The sequence below is a fragment of the Peromyscus eremicus genome, chromosome 14, assembly GCF_949786415.1.
Source record: "Peromyscus eremicus chromosome 14, PerEre_H2_v1, whole genome shotgun sequence".
NCBI classification, from domain to species: Eukaryota; Metazoa; Chordata; class Mammalia; order Rodentia; family Cricetidae; genus Peromyscus; species Peromyscus eremicus.
In genome coordinates, this window is record NC_081430.1 from 63,197,739 (window position 1) to 63,215,915 (window position 18,177).

An 18,177-nucleotide genomic window follows, 5' to 3' on the forward strand; every position below is an offset into this window, starting at 1 on the left:
GAAGTTTGAATCCAAGGGAACAGTTCACGCGGGATAGTGGTGGGATGCTTTGGAGACGGGGAACAGTGCTGTGTGGACTCTGGCTGACGGCTTTGCACTGCCTGGTCTTCCTGTCTTCTTGCAGTGCCAGCAGCCATTCCATTTCTCAAAGTCTCAGTTTCCTGACTGTAAAGAGGAGTGGCACTAAAGCCTAGGTCTCCATTAAATGTCTGTGCTCTTAAAACTTATTACAATGACTGGCACCAGGTAGAAAATTAAATATAGGCTTAGCATTTCAGTGACACTACAGAGGTGCTAGGACGAGGAGAAAAGTCTGGATAAGCGTTCTGATAACCAGCAGGGCTCAAGCTCAGTGGTGGAGTCCTTGCCTACCATTTGTCAGGCCATAGGTTTGAATCCCTAGGAGTGAAAACTAAAAAAGTGATAACCGAAAGGAGGGCTAAGGAGATGACTCAGTCAGTAAAGTGCCTGCTGTGTGCCTCACTGAGGTGAGGGCCTGTCCCAGATACCCAGACCATTGTAAACAACCCAGATGTGCTGTGTGCCTCACTGAGGTGAGGGCCTGTCCCAGATACCCAGACCAGTGTAAACAACCCAGATGTGCTGTGTGCCTCACTGAGGTGAGGGCCTGTCCCAGATACCCAGACCAATGTTAAAAACCCAGATGTGGTAGCATGTGTCTGTAAACCCAGGGCTGGAGGTTGAGGAGACTGACAGGAATTTTTCCAAAGCTCACTGGCCAGCCAGTCTAGAAAGCTGGTGACCTCTATGTCAGTGAGAGACCTGGTCTTACAAGTGGAGAGCTATTGAGGAAAGCACTCAGTGTTGACCTCCAGCCTATACACATAGGCTCACATGCACATGCATCTGTACAAGTGCGTCCACAAATAATAATTTAGAAGAACCAGAGGATTCCTTCTTGTCACTGGACGTGTACAGGGCACTCAATCTAACTAGGTAGTTTTGGATGAGCTGAAGGGCTTGTGTCAGTGCAAAAAAATACAACTCTTAACTCAAAGAGAGGTAGAAGGTAGTTTATTCTGGAGTCAACTATGAGTGACCTTGACCTGGGAACACAGACTTAGTTTACCCCAAATTCCATGTTCCAAATGTGATAGCAGTTTGAAGAAGTTTTTATAGTGACACAACAAAACCATAAATCAAAGCACTTTTCAGGTAACTGGTGCAAATATTAGGTAGTCAGGTTAAAGCAACATGGAGAAATCTCTGCTGTAGGCCTTAGAAACTGTCAGTGACACTCAGCCTTCTGACTGGTGAAAGCTGGTAGTCTCTTTAATACATTCTAAAAAGATTTTCCCTGTGAGTCACAAAGATGTGAGGTCAGACACAGACATGGGCAAGGAGTGACTATTAAGGAGGCTAAAGGTAGCCCAAGACAAATTATGATTAGACTCTGGATCTGGAACATTCCAGCCTTATAATCATGGATATTTTTATCAGCTAATCAGACTTATAGAAGGGGCAGTGGGAGGTACGCTCTTTTTCAGAAACTTTTATTTATAGGTGTTTCAGAGTCTTCAGATTCCTTATATCCCAAGAGTACAGATTATGAAGTCAAGTCTTTGCCAGAAGTCCTCCACAGAGCAGTTTATGTTTGCTTCATTTGAATATCTTGAGAGACTGATTCCAGCCAGGTAAAGAGGAACTGGTCATTTCTTTGTGGACTAGAAGTATCTTCCTTTTAGAGTTATAATGGAAAGAACTTGAATATTAGTGAGCTAGGATGGCAGAAATTAAAATATTTTAAGTAAAGGGAGTGTTAAAAGAAGGAAAGAGTGCCTGGGCGTTACAGTAGAGGTGGCCCTGATGGGAGTGGGTGCTGGGGAGCCTGCCCTGAAGGCATGAATGAGTGCTGGAGGAGAGCTAGCCCTGTGCCCCACCTGAGCAGCATGGGAGAGCTGGCCCTGAAAGTTGCATGCTGGAGACTTGGCCCCACCTCTTGCCAGCTGTAGAAGAGTGGGCCCTGCACCTTGCCTGGGCAACACAGTAGAGCTGGCTCTGATGGCAGAGCTGTCCTTGGCCCCACCCCTTGCCAGCCTTGGCACTTGAGTGACCTGGCCCCGCCCCTCACCAGGGCAGTGCTGGAGAGCTGGCCCTGGTGGTGAGGGCGAAGGACAGTGGGTGGGCCGACCAATTCAGCTACCACACAGGCCCAGATCTAGGGCTTTGAGTTGGCCCACCCCACCATGTACCCCATTTAAGAACTGCTTGAGCACATGAAAGGGCCAGTTCTGCAGACCCAAAGCTGCAGGATCTTCACGACACAGGGCAGCAACAGGATATCCAAGAGCAGGCCCAGTGAAGATCCAGTATTGATAGTGTAGCAGAAGCCAGAGGCCATTGACTCATACAATGAACATTTGCAAGTAAAGCTGTATAGGTAAAAGGGTAGACAGGGAGACAAACAGTGACACACTGAAGCTTCCACAGTGAGATTTCTTTTTTCCATTTTCGTTTATATTTTTTTTATCATTTTTTTTTTGTTTTCTTTTGCGGGGAGGTTGCAAGAGCAGAGGACAGATAGTGGAGAGATGGGGAGATAAGTGGGATTGGGGTATATGGCATGAAATTCACAAAGAATCAATAAAAGATTTTTTTTTTCTCCCCGGAGCTGAGGACCAAACCCAGGGCCTTGGCGCTTGCTAGGCAAGCGCTCTACCACTGAGCTAAATCCCCAACCCCTTAATAAAAGATTTTTAAAAGGAAATGGATTTTTTTTAAATAGAAATTATGTTCATTGTGCAGTTGAATCTCAGAAGCAAATTGGAACCAGGAATTTGAATGTTTTTTAAATCAGAGGAAGACAGTGTAATGTAATGGTTAAGTGACTTTTGGTGCTAGTGGGAAGGCAGTATAGTGTGACTGGTTGAGTGATCATAACTTTTGCTCCATTCTCTCCCTCTGAGAACATCTCTGGTTCTCCAGGCCATATGTCTGTGAGTGTTGTCTCTGTTACTCTCTCTGTAGTAGACCAGGTCTGATTAAGAGAGTTGCAGTGCAGAAGCTCCTTCCACCATTCTGACAGACAAGGCTGCAGACAGGCCTGTAGATTCAAACTATACACATAAGTAGCCAAGAGTTTTTATTATGCCAAGTTTACTCTGATCCTGTGGAACCTATGGTTTGATGTCTTTAATTGTTTGGATAGTCTTGCACACTCTCCATAGTCTTGTACCATCCTGACTCTCAGAAAGAATTCCACTGGCTGCTTCTCCTACCTGTAGTATGTGTCTGTGATAGGTCTTTGGTAGGACAGACTAAGCGTAGGACTGCATTCTACCACAACCTCCAAAGGACCTCACTTTTAGCTGTAATGGGTCTTTACCTTTGCTTCTTTCCACACATGGCCCCTATCCCTTAGGAAGGAAGGATGACAAGGCTTTCTGTGCCCTTCTGTAGTGACAATTACTGTCCTTCCTGACCACATCCCTGCAAGAAGTATTCTCTCTGGCCTTATCTGTACACAATGCAAATGTATACATGTCCACGGTAGTATGCATGCCCCTGTGAGGGCTTGTCCTTCACTCAGACCCCTTCTGCCTCTCCTTCCTCAGATTTGCCTCAAAGGAAGCATATTGATATGGTAGGGCCCAGGAACTCAGTTTTCCTATGCCACCAGAGTAGTACTCTTCCCAGGTTTTATCCTGCCTAAGTCATGAGGCCTTAAAATATAAGGAAGATATCCTTAACTTTACTGCCAGCCCAAAACTACCAAATAATAGCATTAGGGTAAAACCCCGCCAAAGACTAGTGGAGCTATCAGCTTGCATTTTCAACAGACGTCCCAAATGACCCGCCCTAGACATCTGCCATGCAGGGAGTGCTCAGAGCCAGTTGCTGCAGTCAGCTTTATCAGCTTTACTACACAACTCAGGCAATCTCATCTTGAAGTACTAGAGAAGAATATCTCTAGGTTTCTTTCTCTCTCTCTCTCTCTCTCTCTCTCTCTCTCTCTCTCTCTCTCTCTCTCTGTGTGTGTGTGTGTGTGTGTGTGTGTGTGTGTGTGTGTGTCTGTGTCTGTGTCTGGGTGCACCCACCTGCACGTGAATACACAATAGCACACATGTCAAAGTCAAAGGGCAACTTATGGGAGTCAATTCTCTCCTTCTGCGTAGGTCCCAGGAATTGAACCCAAGTCATCATGCTTGGCAGCAAGTGCCTTTACACTCTGAGCCATCTTGATGGCCCATCTCTATGGTTTTCATAAAATTGTGTACATGTTTTGTTGTTCTGGGTAAAACATGATGTTCTTTCATAATCATGGACCACATTCTCTGTTGTGCTTCTGTCACAGCTCAGAGATTACTTCCTGTGTTTGGAAACACACATTCCACTTACACCTTAATCTCCTGAAATAGAGATCTCAGTCATCCAGAGGCCCTGGTTCTCATTGTCTTGATACCAGTCTTTAGGGAGATCAGGAGGGACCAAATAATTTAGTTGTGTTTCCAAGCATGCTTTTCAAAGGGCTGCCCTAATTGCATTCTCCTGGCAGTTTTTTCCTTGTGTCCTTATGCACCCATTCTTTCTCATATATTCATTCTCTCACATACTCACTTGCACTGTTGTATAGACTTGTTTATTTCACACTTGTTTGTCTCACTTTTCCTCACAAACACCTGCACTTTCACAACTGATCTTTCTCACAGTCTTTGGTAGTTTGAATGAGAATGACCCTCATAGGCTCATATATTTGAGTGGTTCCCCAGATTGGTAGAAAGCTGTTTCAAAAGCTTACACCATTCATGTTTAGCTTTCTCTGTGGTTCAGGATGTAAACTCTTAGCTACTACTCAAGCTCCATGCCTGTCTGCCTGCTGCCATGCTCCCCATCATGATGGTCCTGGACTCTAAGCCTCTACAACTGTGATTCCCCCCTAAAGTGTTTCTTTTTATAGTTGCATTGGCCGTGGTCTCTCTTCACAGCAATAGAAAAGTAATTAAGACCCCTACTCATTCTCTAGCATTCATTTTTTTCTCCCACTCATCCTTATACCTACACATAGACCCCTGTCACAATCATTCTTATACATTTCTCTCACACCCAGTCTCTTTCTCACACACATGCTCAACCTCTGTCTTTTTCTCATACATCCTTTATTAGTTACTTTTCCTTTGGCTATGATAAAGTAACCCTGAAAAAAACAACTTGGGAGAAAGGGTTTACTTCAGCTCGCAGTTTGAAGGTTTGGTCCATCATGATGGAAAAGTCACAGCAGCAGGAGGTTGGTCACATCACCTCCACAATGTGGAAACAGCAAGAGTTGAGTGCTTTGTATTTAAATAGCCTTTCTCTTTTATTCAATTCAGCACTCTGGCCTGTGGAGTGATGCCACCACATTTAGGGCAATCTCCCCACCTCAAGTCACCTAATTGAGGAAATCCTTCATAGGCATTCCCAGATGTTTGTCTCCTAGATAACTCCAGATCTATCTAGTTAATAATCAGTACTAACCCTCACACATTCATCCTCTGTCATGCTGCTCTTTTATCCTTGATCCTCTCTCCACTTACTCATTTTTTCACATCCATTTTCTCTCACACTCATTCTCTCTCATACCCACTTCTCCCCATGCACACTTTACTTTCTCACATTCCACTCTGTCACTCTTAATTTCTTTTTGTGCACAAACTCATCTTCTGACACATTTATTTCTTCATTCTCATTCTCTTGCACAGACACACATTCTTAACCTCCCTCCCTCCCTAACCCTAGTGCTTTGAATATCCTCATAGCCTGGGATCTTCCTTATTGAGGTACCTCAGCATTACCTTCTCCCTAACAGTTGTTCTCAGGACTTTAGGACTGCCTATTAGAAGTTCCTCAGTCAGCCGGGCGGTGGTGGCGCACGCCTTTAATCCCAGCACTCGGGAGGCAGAGCCAGGAGGATCTCTGTGAGTTCGAGGCCAGCCTAGGCTACCAAGTGAGTTCCAGGAAAGGCGCAAAGCTACACAGAGAAACCCTGTCTCGAAAAACCAAAAAAAAAAAAAAAAGAAGTTCCTCAGTCATTTCAGTGAGACTCACTTGAGTGGAAGAAGCTCTGCATGTTACCTATAGTAATAGCAGATGTTGTCCAAAACAAGGATACAAAGGCTTAGAAGGAAGTGTAAGTTGGTAACATCATCTATAGAGATAGACTAAGGAGAAAGGGGGTGAAGCATACCAAAGGCAGGGGAGCAGGAGTAGCTTAAAAAAGAAGCTATTCTTAGAAACCAAACACTTGCTCCTATGTGGGGCAAGTGAGAAGATCTTTTCACTCTGTCCTTCTATAATCTAGCTGTGAAGTTCCAAAGTTATGGATGAAATCACTCCATCTAGGGCTGAACTATCTGTAAAACTCAAAGGCAGTTTTTCTCAATTCTGTAACTAACTATAAATTTGAATACCTACAATTAAGACTAGCTTTATACATAATTTTTTAAATGTCTATTTCTTTAGCTTCCTTTTTTAAGATTACACTCAAAGGCTTTTATGTTTGTGCGTAAAGCTTTTATGCTGTGTAAAACATGGAAACCTTTTTCTGCTTTTGGTGCCATTTAATCTTTTGTTTTGGTGGTAGAAAGACTTCTTTAAGACTTCTTTAAGACTACTATTAGTCTTCAGAGCATTTTAAGTGTTCTTTTATGGAGATTTTATTTGCCAGTTGTGTTTATATCACTTAAGTATTAACAACAGTGTTAAGTACTAACTGAAGTTAGTGTTAAGTACTAATACTCAAGTACTAACTGATGTTTGAGTGCCATGTTAGGCCTTTACAGTCTTAAGTCATAGCTGGCTAAATATGAGCAGGTAGCCATCACGTATGTTCAAACAGAAGCATACTTTTTTGGAGGTAGAGAAAGGAGAAGACAGAGTCTGTGTAGTTCAAACTGGCATCACACTTACTGTGTAGCCCAGGCTTGCCCTAAGTTGAAGCAATCATTCGCTTCCTAGGTACTGGGGATCTGATCACGTCTTCATATATGCTCTGCCACAGAGCTTCACTCTTGGCTCAGAGTCATACTTTCAAAAATAAAACAAGTCAACCATTAGATACTTTATAATGATATTTTATTATTTACAAAGTTAATAAGAGAGAGACTGAGTTGCTTTGTTGCCTAGATTGGCTCTGAACTTTTGGACTCAAGCAGTACTCCTGCTTTAGCCTCACAAGTAACTGAGATTCAAAGCACATTGCACTGGCCGTGATGTTTGTACAGCACATTTATCTATGTTGTAATAGATTTCTTGAACCAGCCGTGGGCGTGTCTTCTACTCTGTTAGTCTTGCTGAGGAATAGCAGTGCATATGGGGAAAAGCTGAAGAACTGATGAATCATTGCAATTAGGCACAGAGTTCTTTTGAGTTATAATTTTGGTAAAATAAGTAGAATGTCAAAGCTGGTAATGAGAATAGTTTTCAGATTACTGCATAGAATAATGTGTAATATAAGGAGTTTGAAGATCAAAACTGGATGGAGAGTCCTGACTGTCCTGGAACTCACTCTGTAGACTACGTTGGCCTTAAATCAGAGATCCACCTGCCTCCCATCTCCCCAGTGCTGAGATTAAAGGTATGGCCCCTCTGCCCAGCATTCTAGGTTTTCTAATAAAATCAGAATATTTTGTTGGGGTAGGGAGATCCTTCTCCTTTTAAGTGCTGAAGAGATTCTTTGACTATAATACTAGATGAAAGAGAAATGAAAATGAGCTTGTTAGTCATGGTGCTTATCAGTTCCCTGAGTGACTTCAAACATTGATGCAGAACCAGATGCTTGGGAGTTCATGTCTTTTCGAGTTTTATCGTCCTGGTCATGAAGGTGTCCTTCTACTCAGTGAAATCTTGTCTCAATAAACAAACAAACAAACAAACAAAAGAACACCTGGACAACTACAGGGAACAAGTTCTAAAAGGACATTATGTGCTACTGGTTACTCTTCACAACCTGAAGGCAAGACCTTATTGATGTAAGAATGACTTACATCATAGAAAAGGGAGAAATTGAGGTGGTACCTAACTAGAAACTTTACCACTACTGGAAGGTACTATAAATGCTACCAGAGGAGAAAAGTAATCATCCGTCTCACCTAGCTGCAAACCCTACCACCTATAACAGCAACCTGCCGGCAAGATATGCTTGTTCAACAGTGGCACAAATTTATAGAGGTAACCAACCACTTTTTAGTTGGATTTAAGGTCCACTCCCTGAGATATAACTCACCTGATACTGTTAATGTCCCCAAGAGCAAGAAACTAGTTGGGTCATGGGATCTAGGGGCAAATCTGCTACTATTATTCTGCTAAATGAATATAGCAATAAAATGACTCCTAATGACATAATGCTATATCCATAGGTCAGGGCATCACTCAACCTTCATCAGAGAAGCTTCCTAGAGTAGATGTTAATTAACACAGAACCCATAACTGGACAGTGTGCAGACAGTGAAGCCCTGAGTCCCAAACGCAGTGTCTATCAAACCCTTCCCTTCAAGGATCAGGCATCTATGGTGAAGAGTAGGTAGAAAAGCTATCAGAGCCTGAGGTGGTGGGTGATTCCACAGAAACAGCATCTTCCAGACACCACAGGCTGATGCCCATATGAACTCTCAAAGACTATGGCAGCATGCACAGACCTTACAAAATCCCAGCCCAGAGAAGAAGTGGACACAAAGTCCCACCCCAGTCAAGAAGCTGTTTGCAGTTGGTATCTGCTGGGAGAGGGAAAATGAGTTTTCTTCAAAGGAATGACACTGGATGGATAATGCACACTCCAGGACAAGCCTCTTGTCCTTTCTATGTTTCATCTCCCTTTTCTCATGCTGGAAACAGTCATGAAGGGTTTTTTGAAATGTGTTGCTTCTTCCCTTTAGTTTGGCTCTGTGTAGTTGCCCACTAACATTTGTATGTAGCCACTAACCTCCAGAACGCTCTTGAGCAGTGTGGATTCTCTGGCTCTGTGTGTAATGGAGACTGTGCAGTTTCACTTAATATGCCCTCCACAAGTATAAAGCACAAAGTACTTTATTGTGCACAGTATCCATTTTGATAGAGAAAATCAGTATTTACAACCCATAATTTTAACTGTTTAGGTCTACTTAATGGAATCCTAGCTAAATATGTAAGAATTTCTGAGATTATTATAAATATCCAATGAATAGACAGAACATGTTCTATTCATAGGAAAATACAAATTAAAAAATTCAAAGTAAAACACCATTGTTCAACTACCAACTGGACTCAGTTTTAATATCTGTTTTTGGCAACAGTGTGGAGAAATGATTCCGTTCCATACTTTTGATGGTAATAGAAATTTTAAAAAACTTTTTTTTTGGTAATAGAAATTTGAGTAGTAATTTTAGAGATCTTAGGTATTGATACTGAAAGTGAACATAATCTTTAGCATCATATCCCACTTTAAAGTTTTTACTTAGGGTACTCCTATGTTTTCTTCTTGTACTGTGGTTCTTGGGGATTGAATTCAGGTCGTCAGGCTTGTGTGGCAAGCACTTTCATCCTTGGAGTTCCCTTGCTGACTGATCCTCGTTTTTTTAATGTTAATCTGTATGTGTATATATGAGCATATGTATTCATGCTGGGCGTGGTGGTGCACGTCTTTAATTCCTGCACTGCGGCGGCAGCGACAGGCCAGTCTCTGTGAGTCTAAGGTCAGCCTGGTTTTCATCGTAAGTTCTAGGTCAGCCAAGGCTGCATAGTAAATTCTGTCTCAAGCAAATAAACAAACAACAGAAACAAACTAACAAGACAAAGGATATTCGCTGAATTGTTAACTATATAAAGAAGAAATGGAAAAATATTCCAGGGATCCATCCATAGGAGGGAGTGTAAACAAATTGTTATATGTTTTTAGTAGGGAAAACTATGACATTATCAAAAAGTAAAAACTGGGGCAGGTCTTCATGTGCAGTGAAAGAAAGCTGTCTTTGATGTGTACACATTGGAAAAGGTGTATTGGGAAGAGGTTTGTATTTGCTGTGATACCTGGAAACATTATTGATGTTTAATATTTTTCCTCCTCTTTAAAAACAGCTTTTGGAGATTAACTGGACAGGACTGACAAATCTGCTGGACATCCCTGGACTGAAGTAAGTCTTGACGGTCTGGTTGCAGTGGCTGCTGTGCTCCGCCTTCCCTCACTGTCACTCTGGAAAGGGTGGGTCAGAATGGAACCTGGATGTGAAGTCTCTGACCAAAGCCCTGGAAGCTACTCTCCATTCACTGCAGTCTAGTGGATGATAAACAAGGAAGTGGTCCTGTGACAGGCACCCGAGTCACCGAGTGTGCCCTCCCTCCGTGAGAGGGTTAGACGAGTCACTGTCTGTCTGTCTGAAATGGTAGATTGGGACAGAGTGCAATCTGTCCTGTAAAACTTAATGTTTTTATTATTTTATTTGAAGGTTAAAATGCATGATTTATTAGTTATTATTTACATTTGTTTCTAGTGGATATTTTGCTAATCTGTAGATTTTTATCCTTAAATAGCTTACAAATTCAATTTCAAAACTTTTGATTTCAGACTTTTTTCCTATTTCTATATACTTGTTTATGCCTCTGAAATGACTGCTAAAACAAAGTTTTGTTTCATTATCAGTAAAAAACAGCAGCTTTAATAATCTGAGACATAGTCACAAATAAAGTGGAGTGTGGTTTACCAGGTTAAGAAAAGTACTATTATTGTTAAAAGATCTGTGGATAAGAAAGTACAACTTAACTGTGCCCTGGTTCTTTCCTCTTGGAATAGAAAGTATGTAAAATTTAAAAATAAATAAATAAATAAATAAATAAATAAATAGAAATCCAGGGGGGAAAAAAGAAAGTACAACTTTAAAAGGTTTATTAATAAGTTCATTAGAATCTTGATTACAAACAAAATACTGTTTTAAATTGACACGAGTAAATTTTTTTTTCATTTGTAGTGCTGGGGATTAAACTCAGGATTTTGTATTTGCTAAACTACATCATACCTCTGAGCTACACACCCAGCTCCCCAAATGATACTTTTTAAAATAATAATTCAGTGTGGAAACAACACCTTTAAAACTCAGTGCTGTCACTCAGCTGAGGCATGGATATTACACGCCTGCTCTAAGCCAACCACTGTTCTAGCACTTAGACATAGATGGGAATAGTGTTGTCACAGCTTTTCTCAGAGCTTAAGCTGTGGCTGCATTTGCAGCTCACAGAGCATTCTTGGTGAGATGTCAGGCTCAGGCAGGTGTTGATGCCAAGTGATGTGGGCTGTTCATACAGTCTACATGCAGGTGAGTCCTAGATCTTGTCTTCAGTCAGATTGTATCTCGGACAGGTTCCTGTGGCTTTAACAGCCAGGTTTGAGTTCTGTATATGCCCTATGAAGAAAACAAGAAAAAAGGGAGATCTTTCCCTGGAAATAACAGTGCTTGCTGGATTTTATTAGCCAGATGTAAGCAACAGGTATCTGCGAAGGTTAATGTAAGAGTGCTTCTTCTACCTTGTCTTTCTTCAGCATCATAGGAGGACTGAAATAAGGCTAAGTGATCATCTCTCTGCTCGCAAATGACACAGTATGAGCTCTATAAATGGCAGTGTGGCGTGGATGGATATGTCCTGCCCCTCACAAAACTGTAGCCAGTCTGAAACCATTTTATTCACTAAGGGTCTATACACAATCATAGTAGACACACATGTGAACTTGTACATTTCATTTGCACACATAACTAGTTTCATTTTACTCAGTTATAATGTAAGCAGATCCTTTACAGTAATATCTTCTAATAATGTGTAAATCTTATATGTAAGTATAAACTATATTATAGTATATTATATGTAGAATTAAATCATGAAATTGGTTCATGAATGTTTACTGTGTTATCCTCTATACTTTTATTTATGTTTGAAATGTTTATGTCAAAAAACAAATGTAAAGAAATGTATCTTAAGTCTATGATTAAACAATATAAGAATATTTGAAAAGTTGTTCAGGAAATTATGGAATGGAGCTAGAATTTTATGTTGTATTACAAAAATAAATTCTGCCCCATAGTTACAACAGCAGTGTAGCTGAAGCATTAAAATATTACCTCTAAGTACTATTCTGGAAAAGTTAGGGAACTCCCACCCCATGCATGGGGTAGTATCGAGGCTGTGCATGTTTGTTGTTAAAGGTGACAGCAAGCATGTATATATATAAATAACTGATTGTTTGTTGCTTATCTCTCAACTAACAGTGGTTTATCTGATACTATCATTTTGGATATAATATCAAACTATCTGGTGCTTCCCAATCGAATCACTGTTCCTCTTGTCAGTGAAGTTCAAATAGCACAGTTGCGGTTTCCCATACCAAAGGTAAGCGTGCATTTGTATTCACTAGAATTTAAACACATACTAGGACCTTTTTAAGTGCAGGGTGTTTTTTTGTTTTGTTTTGTTTTGTTTTGAGATAGGGTTTCTCTGTGTAGCCCTGGCTGTCCTGGAACTAGTTCTGTAGACCAGGCTGACCTCAAACTCACTGAGATCCTCCTGCCACTGCCTCCCTAGTTCTGGGAATAAAGGTGTGTGCCACCACCTCCTGACCTAACCACAAGGTGTTAATCTTTAGACTTCCTTTGTCTTTCTGAACAGCTATCTTGCCATTTGTGTTAATACATTGGTAGCTGCTCTGCACTCCCTCGGAGATGTACTAGGGAGCATCTGACCCTAAGGCTGTCCAGAGACTTCAGGAGTTCTTACGCTTCAGTCATGCTCCTTCAGGGTACCAGTAGGGCTTAGTTCTACAAATGTAATCACAAGTTATAAGGGTAACAGTGAACATCAGGCAAAAGTTATCTCAGAAGGTATATGCTGGATTTGTTTTTATGGAGCTATAATCACTCTCAGCAACAAGTGGGGTGAGACTGCTGGTACAATGAAAAGTCTGATATGATGATGTAGCTAAGTTTTCTCTCAGACATTGAATGTGATTATTTCTGGAGTTGCTTAATATTATAGGGTAACTGTCGTAGTCGGTAAAGTTAGTCTTGCTGTAAAGAGACACCATGACAACAACTCTTATAAAGGAAAGCATTTAATCGGGGCTGGCTTACAGTTCAGCAGTTTAATTATCAGCATGGCAGGAAGCATGGCAGCACACAGGCAGAATTGGTGCTGGAGAAGGAGCTGAGAGCTCTACATCCTGATCCACAGGCAGTGGGAAGAGAGAGCTACTGGGACTGGTTTGGACTTCTGAAACCTCAAAGCCTACCCCTAGTGACACATTTCCTCCAACAAGGCCACACCTTCTGATCCTTTCAAATAGTGCCATTCCCTAAGCATTTAAATCTGTGAACCTATGGGAGCCATTCTTACTCAGACCACCACAGTGACAGAAGAGGCACTGTGTAACAGCTGCACTGAACAGAGAGGAAAAAGCAGAACTCTTGAACTTGGAGATTTATGGCTGGGCCTTAGTTTCAGCTTCTATAAAATGTGGAACATAGAACTGGGTCATATGTCTATGGAGTCGCCTTGAGCAGACAGAACCACTGTAGGCAAAGGTGAGGCCTGGCTCTTGTCAGTAGAGATGCAGCCATTTGTTGTGGATTCACAGAGGTCAAGGAAACAGTAGTACCATGGATTATCTACAGTAAGGAATAGTACTGATACATTCTATACATTCTTCTATACATTCTATACTAGAATGTATACATTCTAGTTTGACTAAAACAGAAGGAGGTAAGGTGGTGCCATTTTAATGGCTGTGTTGTCAATTTTCTTTCCTGAAGCAGAGACAGCATTGCCTTGATGCCTTTTACTTTTTCTCAGATTTTAACAATACAAAAGTTAGTAAACGTGTATGACCATGTAGACACACACAACACACACTGCCTATATACCAACCCTTCTTTTTTTTAACTTCTCTTTGACGCTGAGGCTTAAACCCAGGACCTATTTCCTCAGACGACTCCTTATACTTTTTTTTAAGAAAGCACACTCCATTTAATTTGATGATAAGATTATATTGTTTGAATTCAACATGATACTCTATGTGTAAGAAAGGGAACTTGCTGGGCAGTAGTGGCCACGCCTTTAATCCCAGCACTTGGGAGGCAGAGGCAGGCGGATCTTTGTGAGTTCGAGGCCAGCCCGGTCTACGGAGCGAGATCCAGGAGAGGCGCAAAGCTACACAGAGAAACCCTGCCGAGAGAGAGAGAGAGAGAGAGAGAGAGAGAGAGAGAGAGAGAGAGAGAGAGAGAGAGAGAAAGGGAACTCATTCTTCTAGGATACAGATATCTTTTTTGTATATTAAGTACAATAAGCACTGGAGCCGGCCTGGATCTAGCTACCTTTGTTCTCTGAGCTTAAAGCCAATGTTGGGAAAAGAGGTGGCCACATCATCTCAGCTGTAGTCATATGAAACTACAGACAAGAATCTTATGGTGCTTTTAAAATGTATTCATCTATGAATGTATTTTAAAATGTATTCATCCTGACAAGCCAGGAATATTAGACTGTAATTTTTTTGGGGGGTAGGGGTGGTTTCAAGACAAAGTTTCTCTGTGTAGTTTTGGTGCCCGTCCTGGGTCTCGCTCTTTAGACCAGGCTGGCCTCGAAGTCAGAGATCCACCTGGCTCTGCCTCCAGAGTGCTGGGATTAAAGGTGTGTGCCACTGCCGCCTGGCTAGCCTGTAATGTTTTAAGCATTTGAAGGAAGTGTATTATTACCTACCAAACTTTTGTTTGCCATAAATGAAATGAGTATGTATTTTTCTCCTACAAATAGGACAATTTTTGAGAACTTTTTATTTTTTATGAGCACTACATATTTCAATTTCTTCCTCTATAAAGTAGGATTAATGAGTATTTCATAGAATTGGTCTAAAAATTGAATGGCATGATTGCTGAATAAGAAAAGCTTAGTAGCAGGTCTGATACACCATATCATGTTAGTTATTACCTACTTAGTCCCAGATTGTAAGGATTTTTGGTGAGCCTTGTGGCCTGTGTTAGTGGTTTCCTGGGAATAAGCGCGTTGCTACACTGGGACCTCTGCAGTCAGTGTTCCCCTATGGAGAATGCTCAAGCTCTCTGCAGGCAGCTGTGTGGCTCACTGCGTTCCTGCTGAGGAGTCCTCGCCCATGACAGTCCTGCTGTCTAGTGGCATGACATACTGTTCTCCCTTAATGCTTGTTTTCTGCGTTCTTGTCACGGCTGAGCTGGGTGCACACTGTGTGTCTTCCATTCTCCATAGCAATTAGTCTCAGTGGTTTGCTGCTCTTTTCAGGGTGTCCTAAGGATTCATTTTATTGAAGCTCAGGATCTTCAGGGAAAAGACACCTATCTTAAAGGCCTTGTCAAGGGAAAATCAGACCCCTATGGAATTATCCGAGTGGGCAACCAAATCTTCCAGAGTAAGATCATCAAAGAGAACCTTAGTCCAAAGTGGAATGAGGTATATGAGGTAAGCAGTGGGGCCCAAACATGGTATCTGAGTAAGGGCGCTAAAGTCTGATTTCATATCTGTCACACACAAGTGTGGCTAACTTGGACCATTCTTTAAGTTTTTTTAATTTCCCATTTTTGGGAAATTTTTCACTTTATCTTTTTTTTGTGTGTGTGTGGTTTTTTGAGACAGGGTTTCTCTGTGTAGCTTTGCACCTTTCCTGGCTCTGTAGACCAGTCTGGCCTCGAACTCACAGAGATTCGCCTGCCTCTGCCTCCTGAGTGCTGGGATTAAAGGTGTGCACCACCACCGCCCAGCCACAAAACATAATGTGAACAGATGAGATTTTTTTTTAAAGCATTAGTCATATAAAGCTACCACAGTGATTAATGGCAATATATTTTCTTTTTTTTTTTCTTTTTTTTTTTTCGGTTTTTCGAGACAGGGTTTCTCTGTGTAGTTTTGCGCCTTTCCTGGAACTCACTTGGTAGTCCAGGCTGGCCTCAAACTCACAGAGATCCACCTGGCTCTGCCTCCCGAGTGCTGGGATTAAAGGCGTGCGCCACCACCGCCCGGCTTGGCAATATATTTTCTTAATATAAGTAAGTTTTTCTGATTATAAAATATTACATGTGGTTAAAACACAAACATGAAAGTGTACTGTTTTATACATTTTTTGTTTATCTGGCCATCTTTACATCTCAGTGGATAGATGATTGCATGGTTATTGGCTTTGTTTTTATTGTATTTGTTTCCTTGTGCTTTGTTTTATTTTGTTTATGTTCATTTTTTTTCTCTGCGTTTTATTTCCTTTCCTTGAGATGTGATATATGTCTATCTCAGGCTGGCCTGCAATTCATGATCATCCTGCTTCAGCCTCCCAAGTGCTGTGATTATAGGTGTGCACCACCATGCCCAGCCAGGATCTGCCTGACTTTTAATAGCCATCCCCCTGAATTCTTTACCTGCAGAAGCCTGGGCTACTAAGTGCAGTACTATAGCAGTGCTGTTCAGGTGCAAGGTCAGTGTAGCCTTAAATAGCTGGATCCAAAATTGGAGGTTTTTAAAGGGCAGCGTTGTTTCGAGAACAGTAGTGCATTGTGCCTCTTTCTTGTCACTCCCTGTCCTCTATCCCTGTCAGTCCCTTATTCTTTGAGTGGCTAAGTGGCTGATGGCTTTCCAAGGTTAACATCTGGATGGAGCCACTTGAGATCTTAGGGCTATTTCCTGCATCTTCACCTGGCCTTAGGCCTTAGACAGGCCTGTGGGTGACTTCACACTGCCACCTTATTTGAGGGCCTTGTGCTTGGCCCACTGATAACCATGAAACATACCCAGCAGACTTGTTCTGTGGGCAAGTACTTTAGAATGGCCCAGTCATCAAGGAGTATGTGTGGTCTGACAGTAAGAAAGTACACTTTACAAGTGCTGACTGCTAGAGAAAAGTACATGATAATGTCTGTTATAATCACCATACTTAGTACTTGACTGTGGTAGTAAACCGGCAGTAACTACCAACCGTTAATTTTCAGGCTTTAGTCTATGAGCACCCTGGACAAGAATTGGAGATTGAACTCTTTGATGAAGATCCAGACAAGGATGACTTCTTAGGAAGGTGAAGAAACAACTTGGGAACACCCTTCTAACCACTCTCACTGATGCAAGCTTCAAAATTCATTTACTTACGTACATATACATCTGAAATGGCCTCTACGTGTGCCATTTATTTTACCAGATGTTTTTAGAACATTTTACTTCTAGAAAGACTCTGTTGTCCATTATAGTGACTACAGCACTAGGGCTGATTCTACCAGCCAGTTAGACCATGCAGCTAGAGGGCCAGCCACTGTGCAGAGCCTCTCCTTGTGTAGGAGGTCTAGAAATATTTCCTCCTGAGTTGTAAATGTGGGCTTAATTTTAAGCTTTCTCAGTTTGCTAGGGTATAGTCGTTTACATTGTCCCCACATATTGGGACAGTAAATACTGATTTATTTACTTTAGTTGAAGAACTAATGTAGCTGAAAACAAAGGGCTTTAAAAATACACGTCTGAGGCCGAGAGATGGCTCAGTGGTCAGGAATGCCTGCTGCTCCTCCAGAGGACTGAGCTCAGTTCCTGGCACCCATGTCGGATGGCTCACAGCTGCCTGAGACTCCAGCTCCAAGGGCCTTAACACATGCTTATAACCCCGGCACTGCAGAGACAAAGATTGTGTCCCTGGGCCTTATTAGGGCCAGCCTAGAATTACTTGGTGAATTCCACTCCAGGTTAGTGAGGTACCTGGTCTCAAGGAAACAGTACCATACCTTAAGAAAAATAAATGAGGTTGTCCTCTGGCCTCCAGGCCTGTGCTTTTGCATCTGCACACATAATGAATACATACACACATCTACTACATGTCTATCTAATTAAGATTATTCAAATGAGTTTATTGTTAGGGGATGGTGGAGGATTAGATTATATTGGAGAAGTAAGTATAGCCTCGTGTGTCATGCTCTGACTTCAGAATCTCTAAGACCCGTGTGTTGTGTTGTAACTTCAGAATCTGTGACTGTGTACACAGCTTAAGTAGGACCAGGAACATGATCAAATAAAATGCTGTGTAAGCATATAGATGGGAGGTCAGTAAAGCAACTAGGAGCATGTCGTCATTGACTAGGGCTGAGAGCAGACTGATTAGGAGATATATTCAGAAGTACAAGTAGAATAATCCCTTCTTCCACATTCCCGTGGAAGCAGTGCCATGGTTGAATTAGAGTA

At 41.7% G+C, this 18,177-nt stretch overlaps 1 protein-coding gene across 3 annotated transcripts in view; it reads left to right on the forward strand.

The window, feature by feature from the left end:
• The window catches only part of Esyt2 (extended synaptotagmin 2), a 96,008-nt gene that overhangs the window by 52,598 nt on the left and 25,233 nt on the right, over positions 1-18,177 (forward strand). For all 3 annotated transcript variants that reach the window (XM_059279842.1, XM_059279843.1, XM_059279844.1), the window contains exons 7-10: positions 10,048-10,103; positions 12,225-12,345; positions 15,259-15,435; positions 16,950-17,032. In XM_059279842.1, the coding sequence (XP_059135825.1) occupies positions 10,048-10,103; positions 12,225-12,345; positions 15,259-15,435; positions 16,950-17,032 (437 nt within the window). The remainder of the gene's footprint in view (positions 1-10,047; positions 10,104-12,224; positions 12,346-15,258; positions 15,436-16,949; positions 17,033-18,177) is intronic.